The sequence below is a fragment of the Musca domestica genome, unplaced genomic scaffold (assembly GCF_030504385.1).
Source record: "Musca domestica strain aabys unplaced genomic scaffold, Musca_domestica.polishedcontigs.V.1.1 1, whole genome shotgun sequence".
In the NCBI taxonomy this organism is placed as follows: domain Eukaryota; kingdom Metazoa; phylum Arthropoda; class Insecta; order Diptera; family Muscidae; genus Musca; species Musca domestica.
Window position 1 is genome coordinate 5498443 of NW_026712114.1, and position 26593 is coordinate 5525035.

Consider the following 26593-nt stretch of genomic DNA (forward strand, 5'->3'; position numbering starts at 1 on the left):
ACAGACGACCAGTCAGAAGTAGTCGCTAGCCAAAAGCGAATGGTGGAAGAAGAAGTTTTTAAGCTGTGCGCGCGCTTAAATCGAATGTTTAGAAGCTGTTTTTTGAGAAATTAATAACGGTTTTCGGTTAAAGAAAATTTAAAAAAATATATTTATTAAACTGTGAAACATTCGTTGTGGTTGTACGAGACAGCAAAGTAAACAGAAGGTCTTCCATTTTTTCAAAGAAAACTGAAAGAAAAAAAATAATATTTTGTGGACTTTTAAAATTTGTGCCTTATTGTAAAGGAAGATTTAACGCTACAAAGAGATTGTTAACAGAAGCCTATGGAATACTGAAGAAATTATTGAAATCTAGTAGCTAACATGTGTTGAAAACAAAATCGCAAAAATCAAACAACGAAATTTTTAATGCCATATCTAGTATTAATAGCAAAAAAAAAATAAAAACAAAACGGCAACTTGGTTTTTATGGAAATTGAAAATATCAGCGTTTAATCGTCCAGTTTGATAATATACGTGTACAAATTGACATTTCTGGCGAATTGTTTGCATATTTCCAATAAGAAACCCAATAAAAACATCACGTTTCAACGTTCATTTGAATTGTTTTGTTTTTTTTTTACAACAAAAACAATAAATAACTAATCGCTTGCAATAATAACAACAATATGAACATTCACATAGTTGTACACAACTTAGACATGCAATGAATTTTGTACAGAAACAAGAATAACCTCCAAACTATACAACGACGATTCGTTGGTGTTTTTATAAACGATACCAGGGAGTACAAAGACTACAAAGACAATAAAAAGGAAATTAAGCATAAAAGAGAAGAGCTGCATTTAGAGACTACAAGACGTAGTAAGAGATTAAGAAAAACTCGTCCATCTCCCTTTGACAGTACCTGAACTCTGCAAAGGTCAGAAATAAAAAGAAGCAACCATTTGTCATTATTATCTTGCAAGCCATTCTTCTACTTCTTAAGTCAGCTTAAGAAGACAAAGACCTTTTGCAAAAAAAAAAAAAGTAAAACCAAGCACGTCCAAACCCAAGCAAACAGAATTGTAAAGGCCAGATCTGTACTAAAAGCAGTAAACAAGAACACCAAAAGGCTTGGGAGTGTACAGTAAAAACTGTTGCCAAGTCCATAAGTCAGTCACATACAAAACAACAACAACTAAAGAAAAGAAGAAAAAACTTATTTGGAGACAGGCACACTTCGTACCAGCAAGCAAGCCAGCCAGCCAGACCAGACCAGACAGAGGAGGCAATACACAATAAAAGCAATAATCAACGCCGCTGTGACGTGCTAAAAATAAACTAACCCTACCCTAACTATTGGCGTTTTGTGTTAAGCTGCTGTTGTTGTTGAGTTTTTTTGAGTTTGCAAAGACAACAACAACAACAAATTCGCTATACAGAACAGCAACAACAGTGTAATCATCATATTACCACACACACTTCATCAACATCATCATGGATTACTTCGTAAAGGCCTATAAAGATTGGAAACTGCATTCACAGGTAAGGGAAACCCACACTAAGATAACTACTACTCCTTCACAGCAAGATATGTATAATTTGTGTTTGTTTGTATATATACGAGGGATCATACACCTCTCCATCTTGCGGTCAAAATCAACAATATTAATATTTATTGTCATAATGGTTTATGTAAATGACTAAAATTACCTTTACCACAGTTACCTACATTTTGTGTGGAATTTTCTCAGAGCATCATCAGGTATTGAGTTCAGTCAGTTTTGAAGAAGGTTTTTTTTGGTACATGATACGGGGGGAATATACAATTTCATTGTAAAAAAATGTGTTTTTTTTGCTAACAGCTGCAATTCTTAAACTGATGACGCATTCAGGTCTTAATCGCACAGGAAAAAACCGAACAAGAAAGAAAGTCTTTATCACGAACCAGTTTTAAGTTTCCCTAAATGCAAGAGTTTGGAATATTTGGAAGTGTTGCAGGCTTCTGGGACAGTTTTCTTAATACAGAAAAAATATTGGAAAAAAATTGTGCGATCTCAGAAAAAGAAAATGGAACATGAAGTTGAGGACGAAAGCGGTAAATGTCCTTTGTGTATTGAAGGTGGACCATATAACTCAGGAGCTTCAGCGATGTGAGAGATCAATCTGTTTTCCCCTTTTCGTTATCAAATTGTTATTGTGTAGATCAGATTTTATATTGTTTGTTGTTCGGAGTTTCATCGTTAGACCTGTTCTTGTTGGTTTAAACGTCATTTCGTCGTCTAATAGTTGATTCATTTTGAACGAGCATTCCTGCTTTTCCGTTACTATCGACTTATTGCCTTTGTCATCTGTTGTTATCATTATATAGTCATGTTTCCTCAGATACTAAATTGTTTGCTCAAAATTCCATTTATGAGTTTGAGTCTATGGTTTGCGATTCTTGGCTCTTATTATGTACTTCTGTATTTCGTCCTTAATTGTTTGAACCCATTGTTCCATGTCAGCTACGAGACATATGTTTTTTAGGAGTTTCCTTGTAATTGACAGAGCAATTGTTTTATCCATTGAAAGAATCCACTTCTGTTCTGTAGTAAATTGAACATTTGTGCAGTTTAAGAACCAGTTTTCATTGAATTTATATACAAGCTTTTTGCATTTTTCTTTTTTGAGATTGTCATTTTTGCTTTCGTTATCATCAGTCAATTTGAGAATCGGAGATATTTACAATAATTTTTTTAAAAAAGGAAACAGAAACGAAAATCTTTTAATCACAGATTTTCATAGTGTGTTACATCGCCTATGTTTTGTGCCAGTTTTCTGGGGTTGTCGAGTCCCAAATATTGTGGGATCCTTTCCAAGCTTTCTTTTTATAATAACCCATTGGATTAAGGTCTGGAGTAGAAGATAATCAATCCAGAACCGTGATTTCAATTTCTTCAAGCTCTCTTGTTCTCTTGTACCTTTCATGCCTCGTTTCTTTTACGTATTATTCTGGCGTCTCCAACACATAATTCAAACATCGATCATTCGCTTAAGATAATGCCGTTGTGCCCCAGGGCTTATCTCATTAGTCCATAATAGGTGTGGTCCATATATATCGTGATAGGCAATGTCTTTTCCTTGACCTAAAGAATTTGGCGAATTATCAAGTTGACTTAGAACTAACGGATTCGCAGACCTGGCGGTCGGCTGGAACACAATTGAGCGTTCGGAGACAATTATCAAAAAATTGTTGATCCGTTTCGTAATTGTTCCTTTTTTCTGTATTTTGTCCGACTTGTCTGCTTAATTTCTTTTTACTTTTGTCGTAGAAAAGCGGCTCACAATATTCACTAAATTTTATACATAATCAAGATACATAAAAAGTAGCATTTAAAACTTGAAAAACCCTCTATATATGGCTGCACATCCATTGCTACTTTTTCAATACACCAATTTATTCGGCGTTTAATTTATGAGCACGGTTGTCTTACAAAAAATTGTGCCTTTTAATGTTAGTTAAATGTAGGAATTTTTGTTTGTCATCATCTGCTTCGCCGATCATGTTGATGGTCGGATTTCTATACATATATTGGCACAACTCTTAAAGGTTTACTTGTAAATATAATTCGTGACTTGTTCCCATTCAACATCTTTTAATTACATTCAATTTGATTTCATGTGTTGAAAATGTGCCATCAAGTGATCGGTTGTAAAGTATGCTGAATGATATGAGAAATTAAAAATTGGGATACCTGCGGTGGCCTAAGGGTGAATACGGAGAAATTGAAGTCACCCAATAAACCTGTTGATTGAAGCATCTGGATTATAAAGTTGACTCATTTTTCAGCAATAACCAATTCAGTCCAAATCAGACGAGAAATGAGATCAGATTAGTCTAAGAGTCTTTTGACTACTTTAAAAAATTATAACATTGCAGCGCATTTAATTGTTACACACTTTTTTTTGTAGAATTGTTCCCAATTTTACTTGGCCATAATATATGTTCTATTTGTTTCTCATGCTTGTGATGTTTATCAAAGTTATATTTACACATTCGAATCCAACGGGCCCTCGATAACACCTGTTGATCTCTGGTCGAATTTGTTTATAATTCCTGTCGCATGTTTGAAATGTTTATGGCATTATGAATATCATTTCGCAAGATTATGATTATATGTTCCACACTTGGCATCATAAAACAATTGTTATCGTTTAGTTAGCTGGAATTTTGAAGTATTACCACCTAGACATTATACCGGGCATTAGGTACAACTAACCTATATTTGAATGAATAACAAATAAATAATTAAAACAATTATAAAAACGTCGTTTTTCAACCATAAAACTATTAAGTAATTGTGAATTGTGTTATGATTTTACGAGAATTATAAAACAAAACACACACACACACTCAAGTGGACAAACAAACATTCCAAGTTGTTGTGTTTTTTCCCACATTAATATTCATATCCGTTTTAAAATATTCACTTGGTGCTGATATCGATAATTAAATCCGGTTTCTGGTTTAAGTTTTATAGGTTCCCTTTGAGTTTTTTTTGCATTTTTCAGGTGGGTGACCCAGCATCACTTCATCATCGTCATCTGTCTGTTGATCTCATATGTCAAATGGTTTCCCCCCATGGGGTTTTTGTGAATGTATGTGTGGTGTGTGGGGTTAGCACAATTCTTAATGACAGCTGTCCAAATAGATACCCGTAGCTTGGGGTTTCTTTGTTACCTTTGTTTCCATCTTACCAATTCCACTCCATTAACCAGATGGCCACGAAGTTCTGTTCATTTCACGTTTGAATAACCTATCTATGTACTACCAATTGCTATTGTTCTTATTATTCTCAAATTGTGCTGTAATTATTGCTGTATTGACAACAGGCAACTCAACTTTCCTTAATTCAGCAGCACCCGTTGCCAATGATGAAAGTAAATTGATTTTGAAATAAAACAAGACAATGTGAAACAAGAACAGCATTTTTTTTGTCCGGTTTTGGTTTTCTGTTTTTTTTTTTTTTTTTATTAATTCTCTTTCCTACTCTCTTGCTCTCACATCTCTGCCAAACGGTAATCCCTCGAAATTACACTCAAAGAAAAAAAAGCTTGTCAGACCACTAGATGTGTCACGATCTCAGTGAATGGATTGATGACGTCGATTGAATATATCAGCGTGGTTTGTTATTAAAAACAAACAACACTAAAATAACTGTCAATCTATGGTTGGTTATCTTCAGTCATGACACATAGCAACACGGTGTGAAATATTTTGCTTAATAAAATGGTCGGAAGTAGGTGCTTTTTAATAGGAATATTAAATGGGGGATTTTCTGCACGTTAATGACCTACGACAAGTTTCCTGTGAAGACAGTTCGCAAACATTTGCACAAAATTAGTATTGTCATGTCATGAAATAATTAAGTGTGAACCATAAATCAACGAACTACACCAAAAATTTATATTTAACTATAAATTCATTGACAAATGCCCAGAATCAAAAAAAGGCGCTTGAAATAATATATCTATGAATAAAATGCATGACAATTGAACTAAAAGCTATGAAATTTATTGAATAACTTATCAGGAAAATTCAAATTGAAAGCAAGCTAAGAACTATACACGGTGAAATGAAAAAAAAAAAAACTGCAATCAACTTCAGCCTGTTGTCATTTCTAAGGCATTCCCCCGACAGCTGTTAAAATTATTCCAGTGATAGCTCATTATATGGTTTACAAGCGTACAAAAGCATTTTGGTGAGAATATTTCAGAAAGACAATTATTCGTGATGAAATTCAAGCGTGATTTCTTTATTTTTGGCTGGAAAACCACAAGTGGCTATCGTTAGAGCACTACAGCATTTAAGCGTGAATAAATCTTTTGTGTCTCGTACCATTGCTCGTTACCGTGATACAGGTAGCCTAGGTCTACATCAAGGAAGTGGACGGAAGAAAACAGCAACATCAGCAGAAATGGTTCGAAAAGTAAGGAAGTGACTTGATCGAAACCCGCGTCGCAGTGGCCGAAAAATGGCTCGTGAGTTGAACATATCGCAATATTCCATTCGGCAAATATTGAAAAATGAGCTCGGGTAAAGCCATTGCAATTCAAAAAAATCCAAGAACTTACACCGCAACAGAAAGAAAATATACCCAAAGAGCTAAAGGGTTGTTTCGCTTGGCCGAAAGTGGTAAACTACCGAATTTATTTTTGTATGCATGTATGTCAGAACCATACTCGAATTCTGCCATCGTTTTCACCTATAATTTGGTATAAGTATGTCATGTCATGATGTCAAGCTGCCCATGTATCATCACCTTAAAGAATAAATAAATCTTTGTCTTTATAAAGAGGACGGTTCTATATATATTCTAGATATGGATGCCATTTCAAAAAGGCCTTTGGATAATCAATCTGCGTAATACCTTAACGGCCTCCTATTTATAGAATTCTTTCTAAAATGCCATATTTCACCATTAAATTCTTATCAACAAATAAAGAAAAACTCCACGAAATGGAACATTCCATAAAACCGATTGGTCTATTAATAAAATAATAAAAAAATAACTGGTGCATAAAAATAGCGGTGATAAAGACATGAATTGACACAAAGACAAAGTTCCCAATAATAATCGAATTTTGTGTGTTTCATTGTTATGATCGATTACCGATATTTAGGCAAATCATTAAATCTTTTGTTCCGGTTTGCAATTAGTTTTTTTTTTTGCTTTTGATTCATAATTGTTTCCTTCTGTGGTGGAATGATGACGATATGTGAAATTTAATAATATGAAGAATGACAAATTTCCGTATAACTTTTGATTAGTTGTCAAATATTATCTGTTTGATTATTTTCTAATAATGTCAACAATGCAAAATTGCTTGTCTTAATTGTTTTTATTATTATTGTTGTTGTTTAGATATAATTAAGTGATAAAATTCGAGACGTCTAAAGTAATGAAGTATATTAGCTAAGAAATTCGAATTGAGTTAGAATATGATTATATATTAGTAAATATATTTAATAGTATAATGAAATATATATTTGAATAAACCAGTTTTCACTGACAATTTCTTAACAAATCTGGTTTTGTCAAATATCAATTTGCAGCCATATGACAAGCAAAGTATCTTGCCTTAAAAAAATCAAATGAAGTAAAAACTTAAACTGGGGAAGAAAATAGTCCAAGTACTACCTAATTTAAATGCGAGACTGATATTTGTTTATTCCCTTACCAGAAGACATTTGATCACAAGATGCATTTTTGGGTCAATATGCTAACACACATTACTCCATGTGCCATATGCCATTATATTTTGGAAAGAAATTAACCTTGATACGTCCACAACTCCATTTTTACTTTATCAACAACTACTGAAAAACACTCACAAGTGTTTGATAACAATAACAATGTCACAATTTCTTCGCAACATACACACAAACATGGCAAAATGATTAAGATTCAAAATGAAAGTTCATAACAAACGAAATATGTATTTCTTTTTCTATCATTTTCGCCTTTGTTATTGTTTTGTTTTTATAATGCGGTAAAAATATAAACACAATCAATTTAGTGATATACACAAGTGTATATAAACATATGTATGTACTATGCAGTATGGATGTTAAAAAGATAATAAGATGGTGGACTCATCATCACAATTGTTGAACTATTATGGGTTGATACCTTTAGCCACCCCCTCCCCTTTTTGATAACTGTGAAGCGATGAGTTAAGAATAAATAAATCTTATCTGATATTTAAATTTTTTGGTATATTATAATTTATGTTTATTTTTATCTAAATATTAATATATTTATATAACCTTTTAATAATGACCTTGTAAATAACAAAATCCTAAAAAGCGCCATCTATACTTTAATTTTATGTCATACTTTGAGAAGGCAACACATTCGTTGTGTACCTGAACTAAAGGAGGGAATACAGAAAACGCTATTTTGACTGACTTAAGTCGTCTGGCTTCTTCGCAAATGAACAAAGCAAAGACCTAAAATGGTAAAGACAGGACAAAATGCCATGGCAGAAGAATACAGGTAGATGCATCAACGCTTGGGACCATTGATATGTCAACAAAATTTAAATGATTTTTCAAATATAAGTAGATTTTTATAATTCACGTTTTTCAACAATTTTTATAAATTTAAATAATTTTTCATTCAACATTTTCAATTCCAAAATTGGTTTGACAGTTCATTGTCCCAGCAGCTGTGTCGACACGTCTACCTATATACTTCTACCATGACAATATGCCTAATGAAAAAATAGTTAATGTGAAAAATATATAGAGGCGCTGCTCACAACAGTGACATGTTAGCACAAAAATTATATTTACAGAGCAATTTTAAGAATAAAATAATAATAAAATAAAATAAATTTGAACTAAAAATTGCATTTCACTGACGTCTTTAATTAATTGAAAATTGCATTTGCTGTTTAAATAACTTAACATTGGTGATTTTGTTTTTATGATATCGTAACAACAGAGGTATTTACTCTGTCTTGTCCCACCTTTATATGTCTTTGAACAAAGGAGTTTTAGGTTTACTTAGTTCGATTTTGGGCCTATGCTCCTTTGATTTTTTTTTCGAAGAAGCTAGCCGATGACTTAAGTCAGTCAAAAAAGCGTCTTATGTATTTCCACCCTAAAACAGTTTCTAGATCTTTTGACGAAAAAATTCACAATGTTCATTTTCTTTTCAAAATCATGGTAAAATAAAAAAAGTAAAGTTATTTCAAATAAGCATATCCATCTCTGCATTTTCTATAATTTACCTTGTTATTAAAATTTTTGAAAAATTCATATTAACATTTATAAATCCCCTTTTTTATAAAAACTTTTAAACATTTTGACATATCAATGTTCCCAAGCGTTGATGCATCTACCTATATTCTTCTACCATGCATTGTACATTGGTTCTGCCACTCACTTCAATTAATGATTATTGCTAGATTTTTCAAAGACTTTGAGCTAAATGGAAAAAGGAACCAGTTCCTCGGCAGAAAATAATTGTGGCAACTTTATACTGTCTCACAAAACGGTTATAATGTCAAGATTTGTTTAATCGAAATAGAACAAGAAAATGGTCAGCATCTAATCAAGAGTTTACACAATACAAATTCTCTTAAATTTTTGTAAAAGATTACTGGAAGCTGGGGACGAGTTTCTAGTGTTATCTTGTACAAATAATCGAATTTTTTGATACTTGAACGTAACTGATTTTACTACTCAATTTGCTTGGCTCAATTACTGTTGCCTGATTTGCTGATGACTTCGAACTAAATGGAATAAGAAACTAGTTCCTCTAGGAAAAATGAACGAGGTATATCTACACGTCCCAACTTATTAAAAATCGTTCCAATACTTAAAACACCATTGATATATTAAGGCCAGTTATTACATCTTTCCGATGGATACAAAATGATGTTGTCTGGCAAATAAGTCGTTTTTCGTTATTACAAGTGTCATTAAAATATGTAACTGTCCGATAAGCAAAAGATCAGGCCATCTTCCATCTATCTTTTATCGTAAAGTTTACGGAATTCATGTTGCCATATTTTATATTGACAAAACACACAGAAACCGAGCATATCTATGTCTAACGCTGCATTAAAGAAAGACGGGACAATAGGGTTGATGTATTATTTGTCGAAGCACAAAATTTTGTCTTTGTGATATAGGCGTTTCGACAGTTGTAAAATTGTCGACGGAAATAGTTTTGTTTATTTTTCGCGAACTTATAGTACGTTTACAGTTTATCGGATTTAGTAAACCCAGTGGATTTAATTTGCCACTTTGCATTGCTTTTACACCAAATAAATCCTCGCAAAGAAAGTTAACCGGCAAAAAGCTTTAATGTAAACATACTATTATTTTTTGTTTATTTGGTAGTAAACTACGACTCTGATTCAAGACAGTTAGTCTTGTTTAAATGCCAGGTGACTTTTGGATTTCCGTAACAATTTATGTTCAATGTTCATGAACTAGTTAAGTAAATATGCAAGTGATTTGTTTTCGTTATGCGAATAAATACAAAAAATAAAAAAATATATAAATATACAAATATAAATAGTTATGTTTACAGGAAATCGTATTAATCATACACTTGGAGAACAATGTGGGTGTTTATGACAACCTATCCTACATTTAGGCTCACAAATGCACTAAAAATATAAGTCAGGTAAAATATAATACCATTAGACGACAAAAGCGGTAGTTGATGTGAAATGTGAAACTTACTCGCTGACAAACACTCATTCATACATTTGCTTAGAATCTAATCAGTGGTGAAAATAAACAAGTTCATTCATTTCTCAATTGAATAGAGAGGCTTTTTGTGTTTCGTATTTGCGCTGCCAATAATATCGGTGCGTATCAATAACGCGTGTATGTGACACCCAAGTACTTGCTGTTGTTTTGGAATTTACACTTATTTTTTTTTTTTTTGGTTGTTGTTATAAATAAAATCGAAACTGAACAAGAAATTAGCTAAATACATGGTGGTGATGGTGATGATGATTGACAACCAAATAATATAATTGAACAATAAGTGACAATTCTTCATTTGATACTTTTTTCGCTGCTAGTACATCGAAAGTCAAGCATTGAAAAAAAATGTTTTTTGAAAAATTAGCAATACTTCATTATTGAAAAAATAAACTCAGTCAAATATTTCCTCTGCTAATTGATGGACAAATGTCATCGTGGCGTAAAAATTTGACACATATGTTTTAATTTAATTTGTCATTTTTTATATGATTTTTTTTTAACAAATAAAGAGGCTGCACCTTAATGACCTATAAATCATGTTGAAAGTTGAAAAAAAATACGAAAAATTAATAAAGAAAAATAATTAAAATTCATACTGTAATTATCTTGTCAATTGAGTAATAAATGAGTTAGTAATGAAGGTGCCCGGCCACACAAGGAATCAATTGTGGTCTTTCAAAACTCTCAATACCTACTTGACATTTCTGATGAGACATCCAACGCATATACTATGTTCAATTTTTTTCCATATTGTCCAACATTACGTTTATTAAAATATATATAACATTAATGGCACTAGCCTTTTCAAACTCTCTTAAATTTGTCCCTGGGGTATAGTAATAACTCATAATAGCAATGACCTTCATAATCTGTGTACTCTCATAAATTGCAACTTTTTTTGCTACTAACGCCGAGATGCAATTACCACCAAAAATGGTAATTTTTCAATATTTTTTGACATTGAAAATTATAATTTACCTCTGTGGCATATTCATATTTATTTACATGGTAATTATTTTTTGACATGTAGACAACACATACATATTTTTATGACGCAAAGATGGAGTTTATATTTTAATAACCAACGCTAAAGATTAATAAAATTAATTGAAGCGTGTAGACATACATACAACTTAAGACTAAGATTTTCGTTGAATATTAATGTGGGGAGAGAGAGGGAGAGATTTCATTCAAATATGCATATTTTTTATACAATGAGATGAAGAGAGAGAGAGAGAGAGAGAGAAAAAATATGGTTACAAGCAAATAAGGCCATCAGTAGAATTCCATATAATTAAAATTCCACATTTTCACAAGAAGACTTGGCTCCAGTGTTTTATTATTTGTTTATCTTTCATAATGTATTTTGACAGCTAATCTGTCGATCATCTATTATAAATCGATCAAAACTATCTTACTTTTTCTGCAGAAAATTGTCAGCAAATTCTTTCTGGGTCCACCTTACTCTCTCTCTATTTTATTAAATTTTGCAAGAGAACTGTAAAAACTAAACAGACTGAATCCCTTGCAAGTAATCAGCTGATTTATCAAAATAGTTTGTCCGCCAAGAAGGGAAACATAACACCCAAAAATTCTGTGTTTATCAATAATTAAAAAGAAAACGAGCCAATTTTAAAACATTGCTATGCAGATAATCTATTTGACTTGTTAATCGAAAAAAGTTTTCAGAGAAGCTTGCACAAAAACCGGATACTCAAAAGACAGAAGAAGAAGACAATTTTTGTAATTTTTTCCGATATTATAAAGTGAAAATCGGTTATCGTAGTAAAAATATTTACATTCTTGCAGTTCTGGAATAGACCCATCATCTAACAATAATTTGTCAAAATGTTATGATAACCAGACAGACCTATTAATATGGAGTCAATGCTGCAAAGGTCTGCTCTGTTCCAGAACTGCAGGAATGTAATTTTTTTACCACGATAACCGATTTTCCCTTCATGATATCAAAAAAAGTTCAAAACTAATAGATACTTGCAGGTTGCGAAACCGAGCATTCCTTAATTAAAAATTGCATTTTTAGAATTTTCCTATTGATCCAAGTCTATTTAAATTTACATCTCATAAGATCAGCTGATCTAATCCATATTACCAAAATACACGCGATTTTAAAAGAAACGTATGAACAACGATCATCAATACAGCTGGTCGTACAATGAACTGTCAAAATATTTTTGGAGGCCAACATTTTATATTAAAAACTATTTATCAATAAATTTAATCAATAATTTTTTTAAAGAAGAGCTGATGCATCTACCTATATTCATCTACTATGATGAAAATGTCAATAAAACTTTTGATAGTATTGGTGCATTTCAATCACAATAATAGTCCTGACACGAACTGTCAATTTACAATGGAGTAGGTCAATTGCTTTATATTGGATGACCTATTTTTCGATAACGGGTACTTGATTTATTACAGATGATAATCAGACTTACTGTCATAATACATTTTTATTATATATGTTATATGACGTTTGATGATCAGCTACAAATTTAAATCTTGAAACCGATGTGTATTTTTCCACTTTGTAATTTAACGCAAAAAATTAGAAAAAAAGAGAGCGGCAAAAGTTTCTGTAAAGCGCCATTTTATTGTATTTCTATAATTTGTAGGAGCGCTTTTTAATAAATGGTGCACCGTATTCTCTTGTGTTTCTTCAAGTTGTAGGAACGATTTTAGATTAATGGAGCGCCTTTTAATTGTGTTTCTTAATTTGTAAGAACGCTTTTTAATACATCATTCTAAAGTTGGAATATAGCATTTTAATTTGGCTGTTATACAAATAGTTTACAAATATGTGACTTAAAGTATATATTCATAAAGAAGCTCCACCCGACAAAACGCTTTAATCAATATTTTATAAATGTTAGGAACGCTTTTTAATTGATGGAGCGCCATTTTGTTGTGGTTCTTTAATTTGTAGGAACGGTTTTTAATAACTGGAGCGCCTTTTAATTTTGTTTCTTAATTTGTAGGAACGTTTTTTAATAAATCATTCCGATATTTGGAATATAACTAACATTTTAATTTGGTTGTTATTTAAATAGTTTACAAATATGTATAATAATAGTATCTATTCACAAAGGAGGTCAACCCGACAAAACGTTTCAATGTAAACATACCATAATATTCTATATATTATGCATGGTACATGGCAGAAGAATACAGGTAGATGCATCAACGCTTGGGAGCATTGACATGTCAAAAAAAATTTAAATGTTTTTTCAAATATAAATAGATTTTTATATGTTTTCTTATACGACGTCATTCGGAGGCTATTATAATTTGCGTTTTTCAACAATTTTTACAAATTTAAATAATTTTTCATTCAACATTTTCAATTCCAAAATTGGTTTGACAGTTCATTGTCTCAGCAGCTGCGTCGACGCGTCTACCTATATTCTTCTACCATGGCATGGTAGAAGAATACACGTAGTCGTCAGACACAGCTGCTAGGACAATGAACTGTCAAAACCAATTTTTAAATTGAAAATTTGAAATAAAAAAAATATTAAAATTTGTAGAAATTGTTGAAAAATACATATTATAACAACCTGTACCTTCTACCATGAAAATTGGTCTGTTCCAGAACTGCAAGAATGTGAAATTTTTCTACTTCAATAATCGATTGTATCTTTATGATATCGAAACAAATTGCACAACTTGTGAATTCTGGAACAGAGCAACTATATTAATATCTGAAATGTTTACTTTTAAGCTAAAGCGTGTGCGCTTAGACTTCCAATTGTTGTTTCATCTGAAAAATACAAAATACCACATTTAAGCATATAAATGACTTAATGTAAACATTGCATTGTATATCGCCAGACGCAAAATTCGATGGAATAAAACATATGTTAATTAAGAAATCAATTCAAAAAAGTTCAGCTTTAAGTTCATTCAATTGAACAAAAAGTACACATTTATGAATGAATAACTAACTTAATTCAGCGTAGCTGAATAAATAGCTGGGTTGAGTTAAAGATTTCCTGTTGAAACCCATATTCAGCCGACCTGAATTGAAGGTTTATTATTGAAAACCTAATTCAGCCGCTCTAAATTGAACATTTTTCCGTAGAAATACTTATTCAGCCGGGCTTTAAGATTTTACAAAGACAAATTCATCCGATCTGAATTTCTTTAGTGTTGCCCATATCCATAGTAGAAGAATACGTTTGGGAAAGGTTGATATGTCAAAAATTTTTAAATGTTTTTTTATATGTAGATTTTTTTATGTTTTCTTATACGACCCCAATCGATGGTTCTTATGACATGCATTTTCCAACAAATGTTAATAATTTTTCCTTCAACATTTTCAATTTTAAAATCGTTTTGACAGTTCATTGTTCTTCTACAATGCCTATACCCGTTAAACGTTATAGTTCATCTTGGCGTATACATTACGTCAACAATTATACGCCATAATGTGAGGAAGTTTTTTAAAGACATTTTATTTTTTTATACCACATTATATTGACATGGGAGCTTTATGTATTGAACAATGCCATTTGTTAAGCGTTTCATTCTTAATTTACAATAACAAAAACATTATATAAATTAAAAAAATAACACCACCATAAAACATTCTGCTCATATTAATACCTAGTATAAATACAATTTATAGGCAAGGGATTTAGAAACATTTAACAATTTCATTGTGTTTCATAAATTTCAAACAAAGCTCCCAAATCAAGGCCAATTTTGAGACACGGCACTTTAAATAAACAGACAGAGGGTTATTTTTTTATTTTAAATTAATACATGTACTTGCGAACAAAAGTACAATAGAAAAAACACAACAACAGTAAAACATACCACCACTGCCATAGTCATGAGGTTTCTTTTCATACCAACAACAATACACAAAATTAAAATTAACATTCTTACAAACAAATGTATTCTGAAATATGGATATAAGTATGGGTACTTAGTTCTAACGCGATTTGTGCAATTTAATTATTGCCATAGTAAATGTGTCACTACGTATGTACGGAGTGCATATTATTTTTTCAATTTAAAATATACAATGGCGGCGGCGTACCCGTGATAACATTAGAATTTGTGTATGTTGTTTTTGTTTCATTTTTTTGTTGCCCGTGCAAAGTGGCAGGTCTTAACATTTCAATTTGTTCATAAGTCAAACAGAATTTCTGCTCGGTGGTAAAGATTTACAATACTTATTAACATTTTTGAAAACTTAATTCATTGTTTGCTTAGGTGTTATCAGCGAAACACGAAACCAATGGCCAACACTCGCCAAACCTCTCTACCACCTCAAAACCCAAAAATTATTATTAATTAAGGTTTGTCAAAATAATCACACAACAAAGCAGTCAAAAGCTACCAACAAGCTTCACCGCCACCACTCAGTCAGTCAGCACCCGTTCCTATGTGACATGAACGTTTTTAAAACAATTATTTCATATTTAATTTTGCAAATATTTTTGCAGCGCTTTTTGCTATTACTCTTTTCGATTTTTCTTAACAAATGACAACAGGTTTTAGCCGGTTTTTATTCAAATAAATGCTCCCAAACAAAGGCTGACTGTGTATAATTATCACGTGAATTACGAAAGAAAACATGTACAAATAGATATTCTCCCTAGTATCTTTTTGGGTTTTTTTTTTTGTTGTAGGTACTCTCTACTCATTCTTTAAACACGCTGAACATCTGTAGTTGAGACCAACTACTGTTTGTGTGTGTGTCCATGGTATACTTGAGGTATATATTTTGAAATGTCATTTTGAATCTAACGGCACATTCGGTTTGCTCTTGGTGCACAACCATCATTATTATGAAACTTGGCAGCACTGTTGTTTCATCACTATGACACCAAAGGGTAGTATTTAAGTAACTGTGCTTTGTTAAGGCATATTTAAACTATGTGATTTGTGAAAAAAGATTATAAAAGAAAGAAAATAAAGGCAATACTGTTACAATTTCAATATTTATATTAATTTGATGTTATAAATGTTTCTATAATCACTGATAAAAAAAAAAAACGAGTCCACAATTGTTCTGTTTCAGAACCCGCAAGTAAGTAAAATTTTTACTACTTTAACCGATATTTACTTTATGATATAAAAAAATAATTAAAGAATTTAGATCGAAATTTAGAACAAAATTGATTAGCCTATTTAGAACATTACACTATACCCTATCACAAAATTTTTCTACCAACCACTTTCGACGCCCAAATCATGGTAAAGTTAAAAATGTCATTAATAAAGTCATTTCAAATAAGTATACCCATCTCTGCATTTGCTGTAATTTACCTTGTCATTTTTTTCTGCATAGGTTCCCGTCTCTGATTTACCTGCAGTACCTGCAAGATGCTGCTAGTTTTGCATTATTTTCGATATCATAATGGGTTATCGCTGTAAAAACGTTTACATTCTTGCAGTTTTGGAACAGACCAAAGCATACATTTTGACAATGAGATGTTGTCAAATAAATAATTTTGAAAAAATTGTAAACATATGATTGCATGTCTTTACCTTCTTAATTCTATCATGGTCCAAATGTAGGCTAAAAGGATTTCAAAACACTTTATTTCTTTATTAAGCCTCTTCAATTTTTTTTTCTGAGATAAAGAGTTAAAAGTACGTATCAACTAAGAATTAATCTGTCAACTAATTTGACAGTTGAAATCCCCTTGATTTGTAATGTGTGTACGGATTTTAAGACTCGGGCCTTTCTACTAGTGGTTAATTTATTGAATTATGGTCTCGCCGGAAGTTTCTCCCACTAAATTGGGAATTCTTAATCCGTTGCATAGATCCATACATACATCTGGCTTTTTCAAGTATAAATTATGGACCGCATTTAAACTAAGTCAACCTAAAGCTCCTTTGTTCTTTTACAAAGAAGCCAGTCGATGACTTAAGAAAGTTAAATAAGCGTTTTATTTATTCTTGACTAATGATCGAAGTTCTTTAATTTTAGTCAATTTTAATACTGTTACTTTTTTAATAATAGAAACTTTCCAGTTTTCCTCAATTTCAACCCTTCCATCTCTGAATGATAACAAACCTACATCTCTGTTATCTCTAGACTACATTTTATCTTATCACTGTAATACTGCAGTAATCTTATTGAGATAGACAACATTTAAGAAATTCTGTTAGTTTCAATCTTGTCATCAACGGTGATCGCATATATTACGTAAAAAGCCGCTAACATCTCTGCTTAGATATTTTTATCGGGTAATTTAATTGGAATATCGCGAAATACTCAGTCTATTGCACTTTTTTCATTTAACGGTAAACAATAAATATTCAAGTGTATTTGCACATTTTTAAAATGTATAAATTAATAGTTTTGTTAAATGAAACCAAAGTTAAATATATTAAAATTTTGCAAACATTTGATGTGTTGCAATTAACTTAAAGTGTTTTGTGTGTTATCATTCCATTCAGTGCAACAGACGGGTTACGGTTACCCATTCTGAAGTGAATGCCACCTTTTATTTCCTTTATTTGATAGCTTTTATTGTGTTCATTTATCAACATTTTCGTTAGTTTTTTCTTGTTGCTAAACGAAGAGGGCTTTATATATTTACTTTTTTTTTGTTTGGGATTCAATTTTTAAATGATTTTTTTTTTATTTATTTGTGTAATTAATAAAATAATTATTTGACTTGCTTAAAAAATCCAAAAATAAAAACGTTATGGGGGTATTGTGGGGCATAGACGAGTTGGCAACTCTGCTAGATAACGTAAACAAATATTTTGACAGTATAAGGTTTTTTTCCAATCACAATGGTTGTTTTTTCATTGTGTCTATTGTGACTTACACGACCTGTTTAATTCAATAAATTTCCTCAGTTTCCACCAACAACACAACGAGAGTTTCAATGTTGGTTTCGGATTCATTTGATTTTTGCGCAAAATAGTATAAAAACTATACTAAAGTACAAATATTAGAACAATTAAAAGAGATTTAAACATATATTAAATAATTACATAAAACGTTGATATTGTTAAGACAAAAACAAAGAGTTGCATTCTTTATTTTGTTAACGAAATAAAAGGTATTATTAAGCAAGCAATAACAAAAAAATGGGATGTGTGTATGTGCATGAAATTTTGTATTGAATCAAAACGTGTTTTGTTGTTGTCAAAAAAAAAGAGATTGGTTTTTGGTTGGTAAAGGTACTTGTTATGTTTGTGATGAGAGAAAGGGGTGGTTGTGGGGTTGGGTGGTATGTGTTGGGACTAAATTGAAATTCCTGCCTTTTACAATTACATTTTACATTGCATAAAAAATTGTTGAAATTAAAATGTTACAGCTGACATAGGTGCTAGTGTTGTTGTTTGTTCGTTCATTTTCAGCTGTGTGTGCCAAGTGGAAATTTTAATTTGCTGTAAATTTGTAATACTTTTAATTGCGCAGTCCATATGACGTCACACTCACACAGGCCTCTTGTTTGTCATTCATGCCACTCGATTCACTTTACTCTGAATAAAGCTGTTCCGAGATGTTTGACACTACAACGTTGATGAGCAACTGTTTCAAGGGGGATTAGAAACGAAGTACCCCAGTTGTTTACTTTATTATTAAAAATGTATTTTCATTTTGTTAATTTCTCGTTTATGAGTGTTTTTTTTTTTTTTTTTTGTTTTATCTACATTTCTATGGTATTTATTAATTCATTTCTTGTTTTGTTTTTGCATTATCTTTCCAGTTCCATGAAATTGTTCCCGATATGGATGATGATTTTGTCTTCAATGAAAAACAATCAATACGCGATTCTTCACGTTCTCTAAAGAAATATGGCAGTACATGCTGTAATCAAAATATACGCAACAATGAAATACTTGTCCGTCATGTAGTGGAGAAGACCGACACATTACAGGGTATTGCTCTGAAATATGGTTGCACTGTAAGTAGTATATTATAAGTCTATTCTTCGATTTTATTATATATTTTATTGTATTATCATTAATTTTTAAGTTTTGCAAGCATTTCCCATTGCCTTTTGTCCAACAACAAGATCGCTGATGTTCATGATTGCTTTGTGGTGTGTGCTCTATCAATATAGCGACCAAAGAGGGTGCAGTAACAATGAACCCATTCAACTTGAACAGCATCATTACATTGATATCGGTCATTCGCAGCTAGCTATTGACATTATTATGCGAATGAAGGAAATGCATTTAACTGCCATCAATTTGTTTCTCGTTAAAGCCATCAAATGGTGATCAACATTTAAAACTGAAAGATTTTTTGTCTTCTTAGGCGTAGTGCTGAATAATTGGGGTTTCCTTCCAACTCCGTGTACAAAAAAGAGGCCAACTGTTAGGGTTATAATAAGGTTGTCCATAATAAACACAATCTGCTCGGGGATTCGTTGGAAAAGCTCGGCTAAGCATTTGAAGAGGTGCTGAATGTGATGTAGACTAGTGCCTAATGCAGTTTTCAATACAAATTGAGGATACTGCACCTGTCGAGATGCAGTCAAAATTGCCCTGGCTTGCCGATACAGCTTCCTTCTTTCGGCTGGGTTAATGTTGGAATTCATTTCTAATACAGTCAGTTTCAAATTATTTTTGGATCCATAGAGAAAGTTCATATTCGGGTGGCTTTCCCCGAAAAACTCACTTCCAAATATCTCCATATTTGACGCATATTTTTAAATTTCAGAATTTGTTCTCATAATTTTTTTAATCAAGTATGAGCCATATTGTGTGACGCACGTAGTGGTTTCATTTCCAAAACCACGAAACATTTAAGCTATTAAATAAAAATTACAATGTTTGCGGTCGGCCAAATTGCTAGGTTTATTTTTAAAAAATGTCGGGCATAAAATGGGTTTTTTTACTCTGCAAAAAGTCATGTTAGAAAATGGTCATTAAAATCTATCGACAAACAATTTCCATTGCTTCAAATTGGGCCCATTACCAATCCTATTAAATCATGATCGTTACACACCTCTCGGTACCTCCCCCTAATGGATTGAACTAAATGATTGAATTTTGACATACCTCAAATTTCTTTAAGCGATGTTAGTTTCCGAATTGGTTGAAAACTTTTTAATACTTATATTTTCCTCAAAGTAGATGCAATTTTAAAATAGGGACTAGGGAAAGGAGAGTATATTAAATTTGTCATTCCGTTGGTAACCCATAAAGTATACAGGGTAAGATAAAAAACTGCTACAAAGTCAAAAGCCATATTTTTACATTTTTTTTTTTTAATTTTATTGAATGAAAGCAAAAAATGTAGGAAATAGCATCAAATTTTAGAATAAGTTTAGATTTGTTCGAATTTGTTACATTTGGTACGAATTATGGCCTTCAAACTGCCAATGAACACGCTGCCCGAATGTTGTTCTGCGGTATTTTAGTCCATTCCCGGGGAAGCGCTTGCTTGAGGTGATCGAGGTGATTGGTATTTTTTAGTGCCAACCTTGCTTTCCAAAATACACCAGACACAATAGTCCAACGGATTGGTATCCTCATTTTGTAACCATTCTTGGGTGGCGCATGCTGAGTGCGATGGTGCTCATTCCTGTAGGAATGTCCCAAGGTCTGCGGCCAAAATGTTTGCGTGCCCAAGGCTTTAATACACCCTCTAGAATATTTTCGCGATAATATTCGGCATTTATTCTGATGTCACGCTCGATTAATACGAACGGAGAGTGACCATTGGCTGTTATGGCGGCCCACACCATCACTATGGCCAGCGCTTGAGTTCTGGTGGCCAACAGAAGGTGCACATTTTCAGCTGACCTCTTTGGCAGGTAAACACGACAATTTTGTTTGTTTACAAACTGCTTGAAAACGAATGTTTTCGCTTGGCCGTTCACCACTTTCGGCCAAGCCAAGCAACTCTTTAGCTCTTTTGAGTCTTTCTTGCACTCTTTGGAATTTCAATGGCATTACCTACCCCGAGCTCATTTTTCAATATTTGCCGAATGGAATATTGCGATATATTCACCTCACGAGCCGTATTTGGGCCACTGCGACGCGGGTTTCGATCAAGTCGCTTATTTACTTTTGAATTTCGAATTTCTGCTGATGTTGCTGTTTTCTTCCGTCCACTTCCTTGATGTCAAGGAATAGTGAAGGGTATTAGAAGTTTGGGCCGGTCGAACTTAATGTCTTTTTACTTGTTTCTGACAATATTTGAGTCATATATGATGTCTTAAAAATTATCACATCCATTTTTTCAAATTGGGTCCCTTATCAATCTCCATTGTTCCCACTTTTAAAAGACACACGTGGAAGTAGAAGTTCTTCTTGGCAAGATTCTAATATTTTCTTATAAGATAAAAAACAAACAGCACATTTCAAACAATACAATTCATGTCATCGCTTTAGACATTATTTATTTAATAAATTAAATATGAGATAAGATTTTGTAGTGAAACAAAAAAAAAAAGGAAAGTCTACAGCATGTCAACAACGTATGAAGTAACTTAAGATAAATCACGAGTTTTTTTTTTCCATCCCACCCCTCCTCCGTTGGAATATATTTGTCATTATGAGAAAAAAAAAAAATAAATGCAGTCACGAAATATGAACCCTATAGAATTCAGTTGCTCATAGAGTTAAATTAAATTGTTTAATGGAACTATTTAATGTAAATTATTTTCGTAGCAAAACATTCTATTGACGCCATTTCAATTGAGTAATTTAAGGTGGTTTTAAAATCTTATCTGATGCAAGTTTCTTAAGGTGTATGGTTTTTTATTGTTGTTGTTTTCATCCAAATTCTCATGCAAGGCTAATAAATCAAACAGTCAAAACTGCCGGTGGTTTCATCAATCATTCATTCACCCTAAATATTTTAATCTGAGATGTACTTTTTTTGTTTGTTTGTTTGTCGTATTCTTGAATTTTTATTACTCCGTTGTGTTTTTTGTATTGTATTTTATGCCCCTCGGAAATCACGATAATGTCATGTTTTAACAACAATAATAAGATGGCAATTAAATTCTCACAGTCACACAATATATACCTTTAAACAATTATTAATGAATTAAGCCATAATGTGAATGTGATCATATTATTAATTTTTTGTTTATTTTTTTTCTTCTCCCACTTCCTTTTCCAGACGGAACAAATACGTCGTGCCAATCGTCTTTTTGCCTCGGACAGTTTATTTTTACGTCAATTTTTGATGATACCTGTCGACAAGTCATCCATTTACAATCCCAATGCTACACCCGGTGACATCTTGAGCAGCCTGGACAATGTGATAGAGAACAATGCCACCAACAGCATCAACAATGTTGATGTTCTATTCAATGGTTTGGTTGGTGATCCTCTAAATTGTACCTCTGCCTCATCGACTCTATCCTCTAACTCTGCCTCGTCTTCTTCAATGTCATCGACATCGGATGTGGGTGGCAGCAATCCGCATCCGGGTACATTGCCCACACGACCCTATTCGATAGCCGGCGAGTTGTTAGTACAAACCGATGATGTTGAGACCAGCCTAAACAAGTCGAACAATGGCAATACAACAAAACAGAGTAAATCATTGGATTCGGTGGCAGCTGTGGCTGCATTAACGCCCGAGGAGGAAAGTCGCCGTAGCATAAATGAGTTTTTAAGTAAAATCGATAACACGATATCAGAGTCACGCAAATATGTGGAAAAGTCGAAAGAGTAAGTATTTTAGATTTTTAAGAAATAAATTATAATTTATGTCTCTGACTCTCATAATTCATGCCTCTCTCGCTCTCAGTTTGTAATGATCAAGAATGTGTTCTAAATGGATTACAGCTTTGTGTAAAGTTTTTAGACACAACACATTAAGTCTCATTCCTGAGATAAGAATGCTCGACTTGATGCAAACTTAAAATTTCTCTCAAAACCCTTAATATGAATACAACGTTAAAAAGGAGTACAAAATATGTAGAAACGATTTCGAAATTATTTCCAGCTAAGATACTAGCAGTTGTATGGACCTGCACAGACAATTTTCTGTCTTAGGCTGTAGTATCCATTACGAACTTCAAATACCAAATTCAAAGCATTTCCGGTGAATAATGTCGCATAAATCACCAAAATACCGAATATCGGAAGTTACCGTTATATACAAAGAAGTGGGCCTGCACAGACAATTTTCTGTCTTAGGCTGTAGTATCCATTACGAACTTCCAATACAAAATTTGAAATAATTCCGGTAAATAATGTCGCTAAAATCATCATAATACCGAATATCGGGAGGTACCATAATATATGGGGCTATACGAAGACGTGGACATGCACAGACAATTTTCTGTCATAGGCTGTAATATCCGTTACGAACTTCAAATACCAAATTTGAAACAATTACATTGAATAATGTTGCTAAAATCATCCAAATACCGAAAATAGGGAGGTACCATTATAGGGCGGCTATACCAAAACGTGGACCTACATGGTCCATTTTCAATACCAAAAGTCCTGCAGACATTATATACATTTGAGTAAAATGTTTTCAACCTACGTTGTTTCATTCGGAAGCTAGAGTGATTTCCACAGATAGACAGAAGGACGGACATGGCCAAATCGACATAGAACTTTATGCTGATCAAGAATATATATTCTTTGTCTGATTCTAAAATGTCTATTTCAAGGTATTACAAACGGAATGACAAACTTAATATACCCTCCATACTATGGTGGAGGGTATGAAGAGAAAGAAGGACAAATCAACTAATTGCTGGAAGGTAGCTGCTTCTTCTCGAGATAGTCGCCTGATTATCGACATATATAGTCACTGGTCTTGTAAGTTATCTTACCTACCTCTTTCATTGATCGGTTTCCAAGTGCCATGTTCTGTTCATCGATGAGACCCTTTTTGTAGCGGCTGACATAATAACTTTGACACTCTTATCAATAGGTAGATCAATCGATGGGGAGCCAAATCGAACTAGTTTATTATTCCCTACTATGTTACTATACCCTTGGACCCACAAAAACTCAATGAATTTACGAATTCCAAGAAGGGCTTTAATGCTGTCAAAAATGGTAATTGGCACTTCCATTTGTAGCATTGAGGGCCGCCAGATATTTCAGTCCAAAATGGTATTAAAAACCAACCAGCCAGGGTCTTCTATTCACATCCTTCTGGCACTCCTGCCATACATGATCAAAGACCGAGAAACTGATACATCCCTCATTGCTTTCTTGATCTTATCCTTGTTTTTGTTTTATTTAAAAAGAAATCAAATACTAATCTCATTTTTTCTCGTTTTCTTTTTTTTCCCTCACAGAATGATCTCCAATCAGACTGATGATGATTTATTTGTTGCCACCGAAGTTGTCTCCCGCAGACGTAACAACAACATCAACAACTCCTACAAAAAGAACAGTTCAAATACGTCCCAACACATACGACACAGTTCGACGGGCAGTAATTCAGATACTGCCAATCTCTTGAACACGACACAAATGCGTCGAGTGCAAAAACGTTTGGAACAGCAGCAGGATGATTTCTTTGAATTGTAGCATAATAAAATAGTTTAGATAATACCTACACATATACGTCTATATATATATATTTACTAGAGATGGTACTAAAATTAATAATAGTTGACTGAAATATGCAACAAAACAAAAAAAAAGGAAAATGTAATACGACCATCGATATTTCAAACAAAAAAACTCAACTACAGTTTAATATACACAAGAGCACAGGAGATGAAGAAGCAGCAGCAGAAGAAGAAAAAACGTCCTAAAATGATGATAAATATTTAAATAACATTTTAACCTATTGCTTGATTTTATATTTATTTTAATTGTATATACATTTTAGAATTGCCTTGTACATGGAAAAGATAATACATGTTTCTTTGAATATACTTAGCCGGGAGTTGTAGCAACACACAGAAAGATGAATACTTCGTGGACGGAGATTTGTAAAAGAAACTCAGTCAAGAACATGAAAGAGATGAAGACGAAGAAGCTAAAAAGGAAAGTAAATTTAAGATAGCAATCTCGGTAACTAAGAAGATGATCCTCACTAACTGAGGAAAGAGTCCTCAGTTATAAAGGTATAAACCTTCGGTAACTTCAAAAGCAATATATGAGGAGAGAGTCTTCAGTAACTTCGGTAACAGTCCTCAGTAACTAAAGAGTCAGTCCTTAATGACTGAAGATGGAGAACTCAATATCAATAACGTCAGTTACTAAGGATAGAGTCATCTGTAACTGAAGATAGAGTCCTCTATAACTGAGGATAGAGTCCTCAGTTTTTGTAGATAGATTTTTTCAGTAACTGAGTATAGAGTCCTCTGTAACTGAGGATAGAGTTTTCAGTGACTGAGGATATAGTAGTTTCCTTATTGAGTCTGAATCTGCAGCTCAAAATCAATCTGCGCAGCCTAAAAGGAAATATGCATTGAAAGGAAAACAGGGAGACTAATGTGGATAAGGGCGCATCTTCTCCACAAATTTGGAGATTTTTAAATGAAACTTTCTGTGTGTGTTTGAGTCCCGAACAGCATAGATTTTGTGTTGTCAAACAACAGCAAGCCAAAGAATGTTAATGACATTCCAGGGTTCGAGTGTTTGAATGAAATTGTTGTTTTTTATTGGTATGTTAATTGAAAAATGCAGATCTATAGGGTTATTAGGAACAAACAAAGAAATTTGTTTAAAATACTATTCTCTATAGACTATATTCCGACTGTTTACCTACCAAAATGTGTGATCTTAAACGATAAATGAAAAGAAAATAGGTATTGTGCATTTACATTTTAACTGTATTGCAGCTTTGTAATTAAAAAATATATATATTTTTAATTCATCTATATTTTCAAAATTATACAGAAAAAAAATAGAAACCACTTTAAGTAATAGTTATTAATATTTTAAATTTTAGTTGTATTTCTTTTTTTACTTATAACATTATAAACAGAAATAGGTTCTCCCGCTTCAATAACATCTAATGTTTATTTATAGATTGTAAAGATTTTAATTTTTTTCATTACTTTACATTTACACAATTACCCTTCCCCCTTCTTTCCTCTACCCACATCACATTGTAGTACCTTATTAATATTATATATATGAGAGAAAAACAAAATGAAACAATGTATAGTTATTGTAATTTTATAAATTATTATCATTATATTTTTCTTTTTTTTTTAAATAAAGTATTAATTTTTATTAAAAAACAAACAAAAACTCCAACAAAACAAACGATTTAAATAGGTTTCCTTTTTTTAATATTAAATCATATTACAGGTCTTCTAATTAAGAAACAACACTCTACAACTAACCACCATCATATCTTGAAAACCTTAAAAGAATTAGAAAAAAAAACTCAATTATTTAAACTACCTATACATACATGTGCATACC

General features: G+C 32.4%; 1 protein-coding gene across 3 annotated transcripts; it reads left to right on the forward strand.

Annotated features, from left to right (window-relative positions):
• LOC101901142 (rho GTPase-activating protein gacG) lies at positions 1-26315 on the forward strand. Of its 3 annotated transcripts, none has more exons than XM_005183954.4 (4): positions 1-1530; positions 18976-19173; positions 22350-22906; positions 24502-26315. In XM_005183954.4, the coding sequence occupies exons 1-4, from the start codon at positions 1483-1485 to the stop codon at positions 24734-24736; spliced, it is 1038 nt and encodes a 345-aa protein (XP_005184011.1). In that variant the 5' UTR covers positions 1-1482; the 3' UTR covers positions 24737-26315. The 3 variants fall into 3 exon arrangements, with proteins under 3 accessions (XP_005184011.1, XP_005184012.1, XP_019892464.1); XM_005183955.4 differs by lacking the exon at positions 1-1530 and adding an exon at positions 18103-18321; XM_020036905.2 differs by lacking the exon at positions 1-1530 and adding an exon at positions 18834-18855.
• Positions 26316-26593: the final 278 nt, after the last annotated feature.

What these genes read in the sequence shown, in the direction of transcription:
- LOC101901142 (XM_005183954.4), top strand. Translation starts at nt 1,483, where the DNA reads ATGGATTACTTCGTAAAGGCCTATAAAGATTGGAAACTGCATTCACAG. An exon ending in ATTGGAAACTGCATTCACAG is followed by an intron (nt 1,531 to 18,975) that starts GTAAGGGAAACC and finishes TTATCTTTCCAG; the next exon opens with TTCCATGAAATTGTTCCCGA. An exon ending in TATGTGGAAAAGTCGAAAGA is followed by an intron (nt 22,907 to 24,501) that starts GTAAGTATTTTA and finishes TTTCCCTCACAG; the next exon opens with AATGATCTCCAATCAGACTG.